This window comes from Chlorocebus sabaeus, chromosome 11 (genome assembly GCF_047675955.1).
Source record: "Chlorocebus sabaeus isolate Y175 chromosome 11, mChlSab1.0.hap1, whole genome shotgun sequence".
Taxonomy (NCBI): Eukaryota; Metazoa; Chordata; class Mammalia; order Primates; family Cercopithecidae; genus Chlorocebus; species Chlorocebus sabaeus.
The window spans coordinates 6,487,032-6,505,120 of NC_132914.1; the positions used below are offsets into that span (position 1 = coordinate 6,487,032).

General features: G+C 51.2%; 1 protein-coding gene across 1 annotated transcript in view; it reads left to right on the forward strand.

Moving 5' to 3' along the window:
* The window catches only part of CD9 (CD9 molecule), a 36,411-nt gene that overhangs the window by 12,048 nt on the left and 6,274 nt on the right, over positions 1–18,089 (forward strand). The window contains exon 2 of the mRNA XM_007967326.3: positions 12,170–12,278. Within this exon, the coding sequence (XP_007965517.1) occupies positions 12,170–12,278 (109 nt within the window). The remainder of the gene's footprint in view (positions 1–12,169; positions 12,279–18,089) is intronic.

An 18,089-nucleotide genomic window follows, 5' to 3' on the forward strand; every position in this document is an offset into this window, starting at 1 on the left:
CCACTAAGAATCAGAAGGAGCAACAGGGCCTTATAGTGTAATTCTAGCCTCCTCCCTGGGGAAACTCTCATGCATTGCATTACTGTTGCTCCCATAGGGAATGTTCTCCTGTAAAGTAATGTCCCATACCAGTGTGAGGCCAGGCTCGAACATTTACACACAACTGAGCCAGGCATAGCAAGGTGGTGGCACCCCCAGGCTGTAACTGTCTAGGGTCACCTTCCCCCTTCCACCCAGGAGCCCCCCAGCTGCACTAGCACCCCTGGAAAGGGAGGCCACAGAGTCAGCAGGCAGACTAAGCATGTGCTTAGGACACCAACAATGCAGGTAACTCAAGGAATCCAGGGAAATGGGCACTTTTTTGAGCTTTATCTTACAAGTTGAACTTTTTTTATGTTGAATTGTATAGGTTGTGGGGTAGGGACCATAATCTTCCAAGTGTCCAGAGCACTAAATGGCCACAGAAGGCAGAAGTTGGCCTCCCCAGGGACCTGGCTTGTCATAGAATGTTGGGTTTAAGTGTGTGTGTGGACCCCTCTCCCCAGCCTGCCATTATGGTGTAAAAGAGGGACATATAATAGCAGGGGCCATTTATGACCCAGGGACATTGCTGGGGTTGCGGGGAGTGGGCCAGGAGCAGGCAGGGAGTTGTCGTGATAGAAACGCCGATTCCCGTGGGGAGACAGCAAATTAGTGACTCTCCTTAAGCCTCACTTTCCTTATCTGTGTAATGAAGGTAATAATACACCAGCGTCTTATGCTTGTTACTGGGACTAATGGGATATGTAATGTAAAGCTGTTATATGGGCCTGGCTCACAGGCAGAGCTCCTGTGTTAGCTTCTGCTGCTGTTGCTGTAGTTGCTGTTACTGGTACCCCTCCTTAACATTTTTCACAGATTGAGGTTGTCTAAATGTTCCCATTCATCCATATTTTCTCACTTCAGTTCATGAAACCACATCACACAAGATGACTCAAAGCTGAAATCTACCTCCCGTCTTTCTCCCTCTCGAACATGAATTAGAGGACGTATCTTTCCATCTGTCTATAAAACACTCATTTCTGAGACGTCCCCAGTTTGGGGAAGACAGAGAAAGAGGAGAATCCGGTTTGCACTTTGCTGGAAACGCCTGTAAGAATGCCCCATTGGCAGAGACTCGCTTTGTGGAGCTCAACTTGGAAATTAATTTACAATGGAAATTGAAGGAAAATCTACTTCATATCCACACCAAGAAGGGTGGCCTCAATGCTTCTCCTTCAGTTCACTCCTTGTGCGTCCCAAAAGGAAGTTGATTCTTCATATGCAGAATTTTCTGGACACCTAGAACACCACACCCAGAAACCAGGTCCCAGAGAGATGCAGAGCCACAGTCACCATTGCTTGTGTAGACACTGGGCGTAGGAAGTGGAAGGAAGGTAGCACCTGAGGGTGCAGCTTCCCAGGGACCACCACCTCTCCCAGCCTCAGTGGAGGGAGACAAGAACAAACCCAAGGGAGAAGCTACTGGTCGGCATCTTCCCTCCCTCCCTCTTGGCCCTCCCCTAGGCCAGGGTCAACACCCTGAATTGAAAGCGTCTGTTGTCAGGCTGCAGCAGGCAGGGAAACCCTGTCACCAGGTTAAAGTTTAAGTCAGAGCATTTTGCCAAATTCAATATGTCCAAGCCTCCCACTTGTCCCCCAAGAAGATTTCTCAGGGATTGGTATCTTTCCCGGTCACCCCTGGCCAGTGAGGAAGCACCGCGCATTGAGAAGAGCTTTGAGTTGTGTATATGGAGCTGGTTCCATTTGAGCTCTGCCTCTTCTTGGCTGTGTCTTTTTGAGTGAGTTGCTTAAAATCTCTGAGCCTGATTCATCCATAAAATGAGGGTGATGAGAGGATTCAGTGAGAGACAGTACATAAACCACCTCCTGTAATGTGGCGGGCGCGTGGGTCCTTGTACGTAGTAACTCCTACTTGTGAAATTGCTACTATGGTGTTCTTTATTTTCCCTAAGCTAGATAAACCTACGACTTGACCATCAGCCTCTTTTTTTTTTTTTTTTTTTTTTTGAGATGGGGGGTCTCACTTTGTCACCCAGGCTGGAGTACAGTGGTGCCATCTCAGCTCTCTGCAGCCTCGACCTCCTGGATTTAAGCCATCCTCCTGCCTCAGCCACCCCCCCCCCTACCCGGCCCAAGTAGCTGGAACTATAGGCGTGTGCCACCATGCCCAGCTAATTTTTTGTATTTTTTAGTAGAAATGGGATTTGACCGTATTGCCCAGGCTGGTCTCCAACTCCTGAGCTCAATCAATCCACCCCCCTCAGCCTCCCAAAGTGCTAGGATTACAGGCCTGACCATCAGCCTCTGAGTGTATTCTTTTGAAAACAAATGTTTTTCTAGAGTTCAGGAAGGTTTGAGGAGAAGTCCAGTGTCATGCATAACAGTGGGCTGGCCTAGGGAGCACAGCCGGCTGCAGAATTCAGTGGGGAGGATCTTACCAGGAGTGCCCGGCTGCAGGCTGTGGGAGCCTCTCACGGGCCCACTGAGTCATCAGGGCCTGCCTGTTACCAGAGGAGAGTTCACACAGGCAGGGCCTGGGTGAACTGGGAGCCAAATGCAGGTTCCAACTGGAGCCCTTTACCATGACTTCCTGGCCCAGTAGTTTCAGCACAGAGCTGTCCAGCCCCTCTCTCTCCTTTCTTAACTCTTCCTGCCTTCCCACCTCTCTGTATCCTCACCCTTAATGGTCACCATGCCGCAGTTCCAAGGTGACCCCAGGTGCGCTCCCCGTGGCTTCACAGTGCTGGTTGGAGCATTTGAGCCTCCACTCTCCAGATCGGAGTGTAAAGCAGCAGGGTCCAGTCCTGCTCCCTGGTTGGGCTGGGCGGTGAGCTCTCCCTTACACACACGAAGCACCTCCAGCTCAGAGGAAGCTCACACCTCCCATCCATGCCTCAGGCTTTTCGGCACTGGCATTTAGAAAGCTATTATCTGGGTTCAGAACCCCCAGAGAGAGCTTTTCTCTGTCCTTCCTGATTGTTGGTGTGTAAACAAAGGCCTAGAGTAGTGGTTCATAAACTTGAGCCTGATGAGAGTCACCTGGGGAGGTGTTGGAAAACAGTGCAGGCCCAGTCACACCCGTTTCACTGAGTGGGTCTAGGAGGGAACTGTGAATTTGCCTGTCTGGGTTCCTGGGTCATCCTGCTGCTGGTCTGGGGTCACTTTGAGAGCTGCTGGACTGGCATAGAGAAGAGTTTCCTGGGTTGCCTTTGAGGATAAGAATTTCTGAAGATTTGAGCACTGCCTTCAGGCAGGAGCTCAGTAGAAGTCCCAAGAGCAGAGTTGTCTAGAGAGGAGAGATGGCCCCCCAGGATGCGCCTGACCAGCCAGTCATACATACAAAAGGGAACTCAGGTTCTCTAGGGCTGTGATCTCTGGGGCTTTTCAACTTAGCTGTAGTAAAACTAAAGTTAGTAATATGCCCTGTTGTCATGTAGAAATTCCGCCATGAACTGTCACAGTAGTTTACTTGTGATGCTTAAGGAGAGCAAGTTGTAGCGGTTTTTTCTGCTGATTACAGCGGAGTTCGGTTTTCTTGTTGCTGGTGTTTACTGTGTGGTGGGGCTGAATAAGGGAGCACCCCAAGGCCTCTAGTCCTGCCCAAGTGGCTTTGCTTTGCCATTCCAAAGACAACAGCCCCAGCCTTCATTTGGAGGTGGGGGAGGAGGACACAGGGTTGGAGGAGGTTGTGGGCATCGGGATCCTGTTTGTTCTTGCTGGCACTGCCTGGCCCGGCTTCCTGAGGAGTGAATCAGCCCATCCAAGGCTTGGCATGCAGTAGTGAGCCAAGGTTGCCATGGAGATGGGCGAGGCCCAGAGCCCACAGGTCTGGGTGGCCTGACTTGTTTTTAAATGTTGAAGTCTGTGCGAACACAGAGGGCTATCTCCACTTCTGTGGCTTTCTTAAAGCGTGACTGGTATTTTGGGGTCTGGAAAACTGCTACTGGGGGAAGCTTGCATCCCCAATATTTGGTGTGTTACTTACTTCCTGGGTGCCATGGACAACTATGACTAATGGTCTCCCAAGTTTAGTAGATTACAGAAACGAAAACCAGGGCTGACAAGCATCTTACTGAAGGAAGGTAATAAAGAGGCCAAGGTTTTCTTTCCTGCCCAACCCAGGAAAATCCGCTCCCTCTCTGTTATCTGCTGCTGTAATAACTCCTTTCAGCAGGGTTAATTTGCCCACGGAAGCAGTTTGTGATCCGAGGAAGGGCAGAAGCCTAAAATCTGAGCCAACGGTTTCCCTTAAGCCTTCCTTCTCCACTTTTCTTTGGCCATTCCCATCCAGTCTTAGTGGAGCTCTGGATGGCAGTTTGCGGGTGTGAAGCGGATAAATTTATCCATTTTCCTCCACTACCCAGTGCTCACACAGACTCCCACAGAAACCAGAAAACAGAACCCCAGTGTCCTAAATTCCCCCGCTGCCACCCAGCCGCCTTCTCCGATCACAGGAGGACACAACAGCCGTCCACAGAAGGCCCATGAATTGCCCCACTGTCACCTCACGTCTTTCTCAAGGTTTATTATTATTGTCATTTTTTTTTCCCTATGGAATCCAGCTGGCTGTAACACTTCACAGTTTTCAGAATGTTTTACATGCATCACTTTATTTAATCCTCGCCCTCAACCTGTGTTGAAGGCAGGACAGGTATCATAGTGTATTTTTTCGCAAATGAGGACCGTAACGTTCAGAGAAGCGGAGGGAAGTGTGTAGTGTCAGAGCGCTCCTAGGTAGCAGTGCCAGAATTAGAGCCCAAGTTTATATCCGTCACCGTCCAGTCATTCTCAACAGAGGTGTGCAGTAGAATCCCGGGGAGCACAAAGAGTCCCCTGGGATTGCTGAGGCAGGTGCATGTTTAGAAATCCCCCAGGTAGGCCGGGCACCGTGGCTCACACCTGTAATCCCAGTGCTTTGGGAGGCCAAGGTGGGTGGATTGCTTGAGCTCAGGAGTTCGAGACCAACCTGAGCAACATGGTGAAGCCCTGTCTTTACAAAAAAAATACAAAAAAAAAAAAAAATTAGCCATGTATGGTGGCTTCCACCTGTGTTCCCAGCTACTTGAGAGACTGAAGTAGGAGGATCGCTTGAGTCCGGGAAGCAGAGGTTGCAGTGAGCCGAGATTGTGCCACTGTACTCCAGCCTGGGTGACAGAGTGAGACCCTGTCTCAAAAAAAAAAAAAAAAAAAAAGCATGTGGCCAGTCAGGTCATATATCAGAAGAGGGGACCTGGAGGAAAAGGGGGCCCATGCCAAGAGCACCCAGTTTGTTTGCCTACAAAGGATTCTTCTTTCAAGTAGGATTTGTCCCATAGGCAAACTTGGCTTCTCCCACCTGGGGAAGTGGTATGCAGTACGCCCTCCCCTTCACTGAAACCACCTTCTTCATTCAACCCACTGCTCTCTTCCTCTTCCTCTGGCTTACCTTCTCCTTTTCAGCATGCTTACTTCAAGAATTTCCTTCAGGAAGCCAGGCTGTACATACGAACCCTCCCAGGTTCTAACTGGAACTGGTTTTGCACACTTGGCATAGGGTCCCCAGAGCAGCCAGGTGCCCCTAAGCTCCATTACACCTCGATGCTTTTTGTTTAATCCTCCTTTGAAATTGGAAATGTTTCCTTCGACTCCAGGTGTGTGTTTCGGTGTAAGATTTCTGAACCTGTCCCTGCAGCAAGATTTTGCAGTGTGAGTCACTGAAATTCTCATCTTTGCGTGGGAGCCTTTGGTGAATTGTGCTTTCAGTGGTGAGTGGGTGTGGCAAGAGATGACTAGGACAGTGTTGGACTGGACTCCTTTGAGGGATAGGGGTGCTGGCAGAGTTGCAGATAAAGACTGAGGACAGCAATGTATGGGTTGTTTCTTGTTGTTGTTGTTTTTGGAGACGGAGTTTCACTCTGTCACCCAGCCCAGAGTGCAGTGGCTCGATCTCGGCTCACTGCAACCTCTGGCTCCCAGGTTCAAGTGATTCACCTGCCTCAGCTTCCCAAGTAGCTGGAATTATGGGCACATGCTGTCACACCCAGCTAATTTTTGTATTTTTAGTAGAGACGGGGTTTCACCATGTTGGCCAAGCTGGTCTCGAACTCCTGGCCTCAAGTAATCCGCCCGCCTTGGCCTCCCAAAGTGCTGGGATTACAGGCATGAGCCACTGCACCCAGCCTGCATGGGCTTTTTATAAACTTGGTTTTCAAAAGTCTGTATAAGGATTTGCCCATAAGTCACATTGGGACATGCTTCACCAACAGAAAGAGAAGTCGTTGTCATTCCCCAAATATTCCCCAACCAACCTTCATGGGTCTTCCTTAGTATTTTCTCTGGGCAAATAATTGTTCTGTGTGGTTTCTTTTATTTTTTTATTTTATTTTATTTTATTTTTGAGACAGAGTCTCACTCTGTCACCCAGGCTGGAGTACAGTGGCGTAATCTCAGCTCATTGTAAGCTCTGCCTCCCGGGTTCACGCCATTCTCCTGCCTCAGTCTCCCAAGTAGCTGGGACTACAGGCACCCACCACCACGCCCGGCTAATTTTTTGTATTTTTATTAGAGACGGGGTTTCACCGTGTTAGCCAAGATGGTCTCGATCTCCTGACCTCAGGCGATCCGCCCACCTCGGCCTCCCAAAGTGTTGGGATTACAGGCGTGAGCCACCGTGTCCGGCCTCTTTGTGGTTTCTGACTCTTATGAGACATTAGAAGATGGATCTGGATAAAAGGCCTGGTGGGAAAGGAATCTGGTCCAAATGAAGAGGATACAGGAGAGGAGATCTGGGTGGGTTTCAGATAATTTTTCACTGAAGTAGTCATTCATTTATGGAGTAATTATTTACTAATGACCATCCGTCCAAAGCATGTAGGGGGCAGAGGAGATAAAAGAATGACTCAGAGGTCCCCTGGACCTCAGGGAGCTTGTGCTCTGCTGAGACAGGAGGCAAGCCCCAGATAGAGGAAGGGCAGAGAGTGCGAAGCGCGGATGCTGGAGAGGACAGGACGGAGGCGACACTGGCCTGCCCACGTGCTTGACTTGCTCAGGGATTGCATTTGCCGTTTGCTTGGAGGAATGGGGGAAACTGGGTGGGGAAGCAGCAGGCTTGGCTTAGGTGACCACGATAGCATTCCAGGAGGAGGAGGGACTTGTACTAGCAGAGGCACAATGCATGAGGCTTAACTCAGGAAACTTGGAGAGGTTCGTCTAAGGAGCAGACAAGGAGGAGGCAGGGTTCAGTGGTGTCAGCTGCTGCGGGATCCCAAAACATGAGGATTCAGCAAAAGTCTTAAGACTTGCGGCCTCTTTCGGGTTGGGAGAGAGGCGGTGACCAGCCAGTGAGAACTTGGAGGTAGTTAAGCCGCCCGCTCAGGGGTGAAAGGAAAGCAGAGAGCACCCTGAAGGAGCTGCGAGGGTGAAGAAAAAGAGGATTCTATTTTTGGTTTTGTTCCGTTTGGAGTTTTAGGTTAGGGAGACCTGCCTGTGTCTTCGCAAAGCTCAAAAAAGTGGCAGAGGCAGACCTGCATGGTCAGGAAAGAGGTTAATTAATGGAGCAGGTTCTTGAAGGAGACAGGAAGCTTGGAAAGAGAGAGCCCTCCGCTTCTTTATTGTTTTATACACTTTGCTTTAGAATAATTTCAGATCTACAGAAAAGTGGCAGAGATAGTGTAGCCAATCTCTCACCCTCCTCCCCAGTGTCCCCCATTGTACTGTCTCATATTACCGTGTTTCATTTGTCACAACTAGGAAACCACCGTTAGTGCACTCTGTTAACTGAGCTCTGGACTTACTCGGATTTCACTAGTTTTTCATGTAACGTCCTGTTTCTATTCCAGGGTCCTATCCAGGACACCACAGGACAGTTGTCATGCCTCCTCAGTCTTCTCTGGGCTGTGACGGTTTCTGTCTTCCCTTGTTTTCCATGACCTTGACAGTTTGGAGAAGTACTGGGCAAGTATTTTGTAGACTGTGCTCAGTTGAGGTTTGGCTCATATTTTTCTCCGGGCCTAGCACCAGTGAAGAAATGAAGAAATTTCCAGTAAAACAATGGGAAAAAGTGACCCTTTTCCTCTCAGCCCTCTCAAAGGGATGGAACCGTTTTTTGGCCAGATAGCAAAGGAGCTTTTCCCAGCAAAACCAGAATGTTTCCATTTGGCTTTTCTTGGAAACAAAAGAGGAAACCATGGGCAGGGCCTCGGGCTGGGAGTGGAAGCTCTGGGCTCCCTCCTGCATCCCCGCCCGACCAGCGAGGGACACTGCAGGTTGCCATCCTCTCTCCACAGCCCTGGGAACAGGGCCCTGGCTCTGAGCATCCGCGTCAAACCTGCTCTGCTCCCGTGATGGTGGGCTGGAGTGGGGCGGCCATCGAGGAGATCGTCAAACCTGCTGTGCTCCTGCGATGGTGGGCTGGAGTGGGGCGGCCATCGAGGAGATCGTCAAACCTGCTGTGCTCCTGCGATGGTGGGCGGGAGTGGGGCAGCCATCGAGGAGATTGCGTGGTCAGCATGCCGCCATATGTCTGTTAATTAACCTCGGAGGAAGCCATCGACCCCTTGGCCTCCCGGACCCCTATATTCTCATTTATGGAGTCCCTGAATAATTGACTTGGCGCCGTCTTTTAAGGGTTAAAGCTGTCTTTGTTTCTTGCGGCTGGCCCCTCCCATTTAGTTTCTCCTGTTATTAAAGTAGCTGAAGCTAGGCGCAGTGGCTCACACCTGTAATCCCAGTGCTTTGGGAGGCTGAGGCAGGAGGATTGCTTGAGGCCAGGAATTTGAGACCAGCCTGAGAAACATAGCGAGACCCCTGGCTCTACAAAAAAAATAAATAGGTTTAAAATATTAGCCAGGATTAAGGGCATGCACCCATAATCCCAGCTACTCAGGAGGCTGAGGTCGGAGGACAGCTTGAGCCCAGGAGTCCAAGGCTACAGTGAGCTATGATTGCACCACTGCACTCCAGCCTGGGTGACAGAGCAAGACTCTGTCTCAAAAACTAAAGCAGCTGGGGTGAAAGCCAGATGGGGGGAGGGGAGCCCCTCTATGCCACACCAGAAAGTGAGTTCTCCTGGAAAGTACTTTAGAGTGCCTTAGCGCTGCCTGACAACCGTGAAAGCCATTATTGGGTGGCACTGATTATACAAGTTTTGTGACCCTGCGACCCCAAGCCATTGTGACTCAGCCAACTGGAGCAATTTCTTCAACAGCGTTACAGAAAATGGGGCAGCTAATGGTTCACACAGCATCCCCTCCGGCCAGTTAACTCAGTCATTCTAGCAAAAAAGGCAGCAGGGTTCACTCCTGATTTTCGTGAGCCAAGCACTCCAGTCATGCCCCTGGCCCTCCCTTTTCTCTGGGTTACTTGAACCTTTCTCCTCTCTTATTGTGAGTTGTTAAGCCTATGAGACTGAGACCTATGAGAGCTTTTCCCATTTTTCCAGAGCCAGCTGCTCTTCCTTCCTGGTTGTAGTGAAATGTTGTAGCTTTGACAACCAAGCAGCGTGATGTAAGGTTTAAGGTGGGGTCCGAATGCAGGGGGCTCCCGACTCCCAGCTTGGCCTGGCCCTTGACCAAGATAAGACCTGAGAGCTTCCTTTTCCCTCCTGGTTCCAGTTCTCCAGCCCAGCATCCTTCTTACCACCTGTGCACAGAGACCAGGTCAATGACTCAACTTAACCTATTGGCTCAGGGTCCTTCACATTGGGGCTTTCTATAAGATGGAAGGGGCCTTACCCCTGGAGCTTCCACTGGGGTACCCTGTCATCATCTGAGCATGGAACATTCCCAGAGAGACGCAGCTCCTGCCCGTGAGAGGCTGCTGTGCAGAGCGTAGCTTTACCTCATCTTACAGCTTAGTTCCTTGGCAGGCCTGGGATTGTTTTCATTCTTTTCTGCAACTCACTTAGGAGTTTTCCCAGCAGATAAGGGGTGGGGTCATAACTTCACTCATCAGGGAAGGTAAGATGACTTGGAGATAATTGCTTGATAAGCACGAGCCTAGAGCAGAAAGGACAGTAATGAGCACTGTCTCACTATCACCCTGTGCGGCAAGAGCATCACAAGATCAGGGCGAGAGGGGAGGACCAGGATGAGAAACAAGGGCGAGAGGGGAGGACCAGGATGAGAAACAGGTTGTGGCTAAACGTGGACCACAATTAAGCTCCGGCCTACAGTTTTCAGGTTAACACTTTCATGTCCAGAAGGTGGCCAGCAGCCTCCGTCTTCCATTCCCAGGGGTCTGACTGGGCCTCCATGGGGTTGGGGTGGAAGGAGGGAAGGTATCACCTTTGTACTTTTAACGCTCAGGGACTCGGGGACCCAGGCCAGGACTTGCCACCTACAGAGTCAAGACCCACCCAGTGTGTGTTTGTGTAGTCCTGTGTATGTAGATTCAAGCCACATAACTCTTCTAGCCCAGAATGCTCCCAGCAGGGCCCGCCTCCCCACCTAAGCTGACCGCAGTGCTCCTGGCGGTCGGGGAACCCACAGTCTGAATGCGAGTACCCTGTTTGGTCCAGGACAGTGGAGACTCACGCTTCTCCCCAACCAAGCAGTGATCTGCTTGCTGCCTTTGGATTAGGCCAGGAGACCCTCCCTCACTGGCCTGTCTTTTATTAAGAAGGAAAACCGGACCCGTGTTTGAACTCAGAGCTCTCAGGTTCATTTTAACACTAAAGTTCCTGTGCCTGTGTGCGTTTTTATCCTCTGCCTTGTCCAGCCGCGGGGCACGTGGCGTTGTACAGTCCTTACCGATGTTTGGAGCTGCCTGCCCTAAGGTGGGGCTGAGAGGCTGAGAAGATGCTGAGCGACAGTCCACAGGCTGGGGAGTGCAGGGCTGGGGGGGCTTCCTGCAGGTAAAGTGAGGTTGTTCTCCCAGAGCCCATTTGGTACCTTCCTCTTCAGATGCACTTCTGATATTAACTCCTTTATTCTTTAGCCATACCCAAAAGGCAGGGAAGGGCCGCATCTTACAGTCCCTGCTTTACAGATGGGAACACGGAAGTAATAGAATCTGAAGCCAGACTCAGCAGCCCCTGGTGGTGGAAGCACACCTCCCTGGCAGAAGCAAATCTGCTTATGTTCCTGGGGGTAGGTGAGGTTGTGACTGCTGCAGGCGGAGGTCTGGGTGGCCCTTCCCAGTGTTTCCACCTCTGCTGTCCACCCAGCACGCCCGCAGTCACTGCCATATCGTGAGGGAAAGGAGAGGAGAAAAGAAGGAAGGAAAGAGAGGCCTATCCACACCATGGGCTATCACCAGCTCCTATAGCTGAGAACCAAGGTCCCTGATGAGCGGGCTCTGGCCTAAGAGTGCCTCTGTGGAGGGGAGTGGGCCAGCGAAACCTGAGCCCACCCACTCCTGCGTCCAGCCGGCTACCACACTGGAGGCCTGTGAGTCACTCCCCCGGCAAGCCCTGGTACGGGCGACGACGAGGGAGCTCAGCTGGCGCTGAGTGGACTTGGCAGGAGGCCTCCTGCCCAGCATCTAGTTCAGCAGTGCCAGCGAGGGGAGGCCCTGACATGTCATTTACTGAGCAGCAGGTCTCCAGGGCCATTGCAGCTGCCCTCCCTGGTGCATGTGTGTCTGTGACTGCGTAACCATCACCCAAGTCAACCGTTAGAATATGACACCCCCAGCCATGTGGCACCTCCCTGAGCGTAATTTCCTCCTCCACCTAAACATCACCGCTCGCCTGACGACAATGCTTTTCCTTGATCATTTATAGCCACATGTAAGCATCTCGCTCTGCGTGCATCCCTAAACAGCACAGCGGTTTTTCACTACATGGAATCGTATTGCGTGTGTTCCTGTGGCTCTGGCTTCTTTGGTTTAGCATTGTGAGATGCACTCACAGTGTTGTGTGTAGCTGGAGTTATTCGTTTTCACTGCTGTATAGTGTTCTGTTGCCTATAAAATACCCCTGCGGCCAATGGGCGGCAGGTAGGTGACTGTTTATTCCTCCCTTGCTGGTATTTTTAGTACCTGAATTAATCAGACACACCCCGTAATGGCATCTGCAGCTACCAGGCGTCTCTGAGGGGCAGAGACCAAGAGTGGTCACAGAGTCCTTGCGAGTCTCACCCTTCAGCGTGCGGGGACTGCGTTGTTGCCGGCAGCCAGAATTAATGCTGACGCCCTGTATGTCTTGCAGCTTGCCGGGATTGCTGTCCTTGCCATCGGACTATGGCTGCGATTCGACTCTCAGACCAAGAGCATCTTCGAGCAAGAAACTAACAATAATAATTCCAGCTTCTACACAGGTGAGGGACGGGGAAGGCTCAGTGAATTCCGACTGCGTGAATTCAGACTCTGGCGCCAACGGAGTTCCTCCAACTTTGGAGGCCCCAGTTGACCCAGGGACTTGGGCTTGGGAAGGACTTTTGCTCTGGCCACACTGGCCCGTCGTGTCCCTTTCAAGTTGTGCAGTTTTTGCGTGTGTCATTGTGCCTGTGAATTTGCATTTAACTGATGTGGTTTCTTTTCCTGATGGCCAACTTGGGCATGTTGATGGTTTTCTGATGTGATATTGCGTCTGCCAAAGTTGCACCCATTCTTTTTTTCTTTTTTATTTTTATTTTTTGAGATAGAGTCTTGCTCTGTCACCCAGGCTGGAGTGCAGTGGCATGATCTCGGCTCACTGCAGCCTCTGCATCCCAGGTTCCAGCGATACTCCTGCCTCAGCCTCCTGGGTAGCTGGGATTACAGGTGCATGCCACCACACCTGGCTAATTTTGTATTTTCATTTGTATTTTTAGTAGAGACAGGGTTTCACCATGTTGGTCAGGCTGGTCTCGAACTCGTGACCTCGTGATCCACCCACCTTGGCCTCCCAAAGTGCTGGGATTACAGGCGTGGACCACCACTCCCGGCCAGTTGAACCCATTCTTGAGGGTTTACAAACCTCTGTTCTCATCTCTGATGCTCTCTCCTAATTATGTCTTCTTATCCTGCATAATTTCCTTAATTCAAAAAGCTTTGTCCTGGGGATCTGCAGTGCTGGAAGAAGATATAGATGGGTTTCCTCTTCACTGTTCAGATAGGGACTCTGAGACTCAGAAAAACATCAGCCTCCTGGAAAACACAGCAAGAACAGGAGAGACCAGAATGGACTCTGCCCAGCCCTTTGGACCCCCTGGTACTGGGGTAAATGCTGTGGTGTTTAGTTTTATTTGTTTGTTTTTGAAACGACTTTTGCTTTGGGAGAAAGGCTTCCAGTTTAAACCTGCCTGGGATCCTCCGAACATGAACAGACTTGGCAGGGTTTTTTTTTCCTACACTCAGGCAGCCTTGCTAGCGCCATTCTGTCCCTCTCGTTGCTGTATCACCACGTCACAGCTCCCTTCAGAGGAGGGGGATCCTGGTGCTTGCCAAGGGCAGTTGCCTGCGTCTGCATGAATTCAGGCTCTGTGGCTGTATTCTGCCTGGCTTGGAGGTAGGAAACTTTTCATTTGTGAGAAACAAAGGAAACCTCCTATTTTTAGGATGACACTGACATGTTGTCAGGCTCAAAGTGTAAGTTTGGTCACTTCCTTCCCACCCACCAAAAAAGTTATTTTTACAAAGGAGGGAGAAAACAGTTATCTCCCAGTCCCTCAGGGAGAAGGAAGGCTGGCCAGCCGTGTAGACCTTCCCTTTCCCACCCTTTCCCACCTCTTGAACCGGGTAGGGAGAGTCTTTAAAAACAGCTCATTGGTTGCGTAACATTTGAGCCCTGTGGATAGTTTTGCTGGATTTACTGCCTTTTATTGTTAGCTGGGGTTTTTTGGGGTGTGTCTTTCTATTGTCAGAAAGAAAGTGAGAGAAAGCACAACGTATGTTTAAAAAGAAACTACACATACACACAGAGGTTTTAGGGAAAAGGTTTCTATAGCGCCCTGACTTGTTTTAGCAACAGAACATTTTTTGCGCGTCTGCAATAGGCCTAGAATGCCGTCCTGCAGAGCGGGAGGGAGGAGCCGGGTGCGGGAGCTAGGGAAGACTCCATGCTCCACGCCGTGTTCCATAAGAGAGCCCTGTGTTGGGGGAGCAGATCTGCCGGCAGGAGCAGGCACAGTCAGGCCCGCTTTCCTAAGCAAAAGCCCTGTGGCCGGCGCCTGTGTCTCCAAAGAGAGGCTCAGCCCTCCCTTGTCCTGGCTGCTTCTAACAAACCACTTTTTCTTTTCTGTTACCCAAAGCGTCTATGGCTGATTCTTTATATTTTCAGATGTGGGAGGTAAGAATCTCATGGGTAAGAGGATGGAACTGGGAGGAAGAGTCCTTCTCCTAGCAGACGAGCTTGGAGTGCCAGCCACACCCTGGCTGCTTTTCCAAGGGAGAGTCATGGGGTGACCACCCCTTACACTGGGCCACCAGCTGTCTGCAGAGCAACCCACAGGCCAGCCTGACCGTGCGGCTGACTTTTCAGGAAACCCAAACAGCCCAGGGGTGTCTTTTCTCCAGTGGGGCCACTGCTTACCAAGTAGAGAAAAAGTATATCACCAGGCAGAAAAGCAAGTGAAAATCTTCCCAACATGCAGACAGTCCGTGGTGAGTCCAGAACGGCTGACGGCCTTATATGGGCCTTCTCTCCAGTCCAGGCCTGGAGATTCAGCCCGTCAGCAAGATCCCTAATCCCAGGCTGCAAGCATGTTGGGGAACTTCGTTTTCTTGGTCCTAGGCCAGCAGCCTTTCCCAGCTCCCTGGTGTCCCTCCAGAACCATGGCTGCTGAATGAGGGCTTCTAGGAGGGCTCCAGCCAGAGGCCGCGAATGCCCCCCACTTCCTTGGCCAGCCCCCTATCCATCATGAGGTGCCTGGTGATTTTCAGGACACACGACACTTGCCTCAGTGAGCTGGCGTCCCCATCCTGGCTTGTGACCTGGGGCAGTTCGTTTTGTTGCTCTGGGCTTCATTTTTCTCCCTCCTGAAACCAGCACGGCTTACACACCCACTCCCCTCTGAGGCAAAGAAGTACAGTGTGTGGCAAATGGAATTCCATTGTGGTGCTTATTCCTGTGAACTCGGGAGGGTGGGGAACAAAGACGGAACCAGTGGGGGCAGAGGTGGGGTTCCTTTGAACACCTGATGGAGTTATTTGGATATAATAAACTTTTATTGCAGGCCAGAGGCCCTACCAGGTTTTGTTCTCCTTCACACAAATGGGCGTGGTGAATGCTGTTTGCAAGACAGAGCTGGTGTGGGCACAGGCGCCTGCTGTGTCCTCTCCCTGGCCTAAGCTGAGAGCCCTGATGAACAGTGAAGAACACTGTTCCATTTCTTGTGTAAAGGACACCCTGGCTTATGCTACTGCTGCTACACCAGCCTTTTTTTTCCCCCCCTAGGCCTGTAATGTCAGCCTGAAAAAAGCAGAATAAACAACCCTTAAGCAAATTCATACCGTAATCCTAGAGAAGGCTCTGTGGTGGATAAGTTTTTCCATGAGTCAGACAGCAAGCTAACATTCACTTGTTGTATAAGGAGGAACACTTTGTCATTTGTCATCAGCAGCCCTGGCTCACAAGCTTGGGGTGTAAGCGATGAGTAGCCTTTCCAAAGGGAAGCACTGAACAGGCCTTGTAAAAAAGCAGCCCAAGCCCTGCAGTGGTTCCGTGACTTCCATGGGGCCTGCTTCCAGATGAGCGGCCCTAGAGCTTGCTGGCTGCTGCTGAGTCCCCAAACACAGCTGCCCGCGGATCGCTTCCCTTTTCCCCTGACTAGAGAGGGCTAAAGCTAGGCCCTGCAGATCTGTGGCCATCCACGCAAGATTTAAAGCCCACAAAACCCTTGATCTTAAAATCTTCCTCTGCTGAGCCCTAGCATGAATATTTAATATTAACCACAAGCCCCATTAGGAGAATGGTCTCTTTCTTTGCGTGGGAAATACTTTTCCCTTTAGTAGCTCATTGCAGCTAATCCAACTCCGTTGGCCTCTGCCAGGACCGCCAGGTTCATGCACTGGGATCTGGACTTAGAGAAAACATGTCTGCCTGTTGGTTCCCAGTCCACTGTATTTCATGTGCTTGTAAATCCTTTTGATCTCTTAATACCTCCTGTTTATTCAGCCCCTGCTATGGAGCTCAAAGGAGTGACCTCATCCTTCCTTGACTTGCCCCCATGAGATGGGGAGAAACTGGGGCCTTTTCACTGTCCCCATGTGAGAGAACCAAAGGAGGCTGCCCTCTTACCCAGTGCCCCATGCGTGGGGCTGCACGGCCTCCCCAAGCCCAGCCTGTGGCTCGCAGCGTTTGGCTGCCCAGGAAGATACGACCTGACTTGAGGACAAGCTACATTTGTCCCCGTGCCCAGTCTGGGCCAGGCATGCACAAGAACAGTACCCATATTCTTGCACCGTGGGGTTTGCCAGTAACCAGTAACCCCACGTGACTTGACCTCACGACGGATGTGGGGGAGAAGGGGGAGGAACAAACGCTCTCTGTGTGCATTCTGCTCGGTGCTGCCCGTGAGCCTCAGCTGTGGGCAGACTACATGGTTTGTTGCCCGCAAAGCCTCAGCCCTGCTCGGGTGCAGATGTGGGACAGTGAAGTCAGTGTGTCACCTGCCGAGGGGTCTCATCGAGTGTCCTGCTGTGCATCGTGGGGAAACATCACAGACTTTCTCTCGCGCGTGCGTTTTCAGCCCCTACTTCAAGGATGTCTCTGGTCCCAGTGACAGGACTGCAGGGAGACAGCAGCAAGTTAACATTCGCCACGGTGGTTATTAATGATTGTTACATTGTTACTCATGTTATAATTAACAACAGCTAGCATTTGTTGTGCACATGTGGATTATCACTTAATCCTCACGGCAATCCTGGAAGTGGGCATTATTGCTACTCCTGTTTTACAGATTAAAAAACTATTGCACAGAGAGGTGAAGTGGCTTCCCCAGAGTCACAGAGCTGGTGCTCTCGACACGTGGCAGTAGCCTCTCCCAAGGCTAAACAGAACATGCCTGCAAGACAGGACGGCACAGAGACTTCTCTGCTGGTTTTCCCAGGGGGTCCTTGTAGGGCTGGGGTGCTGATTAAGGGAGTAGTCCCTGCAGGACAGCTGTGGCTTCCCAAGAATAGAACTGCGGGGTGGCCCCTCGGCATTCATGCCTTTGGTGGGCTGTGGAGCGAATGGAGCCAGTGCTGCTCCACTGTATTTCTGTCCCAGGGGTTTGCATTGTTCTGGGTTTGGGCAAAAGTTACAGAAGTCGCTGCCCTTCTCTCACCTCCTTCCCATCAGCCACTCAAATCAAGGGCTTAGTGATGGTGTCACTCATCCTCTCCTTAGCAAGGAGGAGCCTCTTCACCCTGAACCTGGAATAACTGAGTTGCGACTGTTAAGATCTCGTTAGCATGCTATAGAGATCTTTTGAAATTTCCAGCAACATACCTCTTTAATTTTACTCGCAAGGAAATTGAGGCCCAGAGAGGGAAAATGTCTTACCCCAGGTCACCCAGCAATCAGCATCAGTGTTAGGGCCAAAAGAAGGGTCTTCTGACACCCAGATCCGTGTCCTTTGCACTAGAGTCAGGTATTGGACCTTTGCCAAGAGGTGCCTTGAGGCGTTCCTAACTGTGTGTGCCTCACCACCACCCAGCAACAGGGCAGGGAGGCCCACCTTCTGGGAACAGGCAGAGTTGGTTCCCCCCACCCCTGGGTAGGGGGGTGCCTGGGTGTGCACGGCCCCTTCCTGCTGGAAATCTGCTCTGACAGCATCCTCTGTAAGGCAGGGTCCCAGAAGTTAGCCAAAGTGTGGAAGGTGTATGCTAACTAGCTTGAGTGGATTCATCTTGCTGGAAAGAGCTGAGAGACTGGAGCAGCTTGCATTCCCAGTGTGGATTCATCTTGCTGGAAAGAGCTGAGAGACTGGAGCAGCTTGCATTCCCAATGTGGGAATGCCCATGGATATTCTCTGTCCTGGATTAAGGGCTAATGGGCACCTTCCCGAAGGGCTGAGGGTAATGTAGGCGCACAGGCTTGATGAAGTAGAGTCGTGGAAGAGAGGCTGGTGGGAAGGAGACCTAGGGGCAGAGGTGGCAGAGGAGGCTGTATTTTAAGGAAAGGGAACTTCTTCCCCGAGAGGAGGGGAATAAGGAGTCGGGGA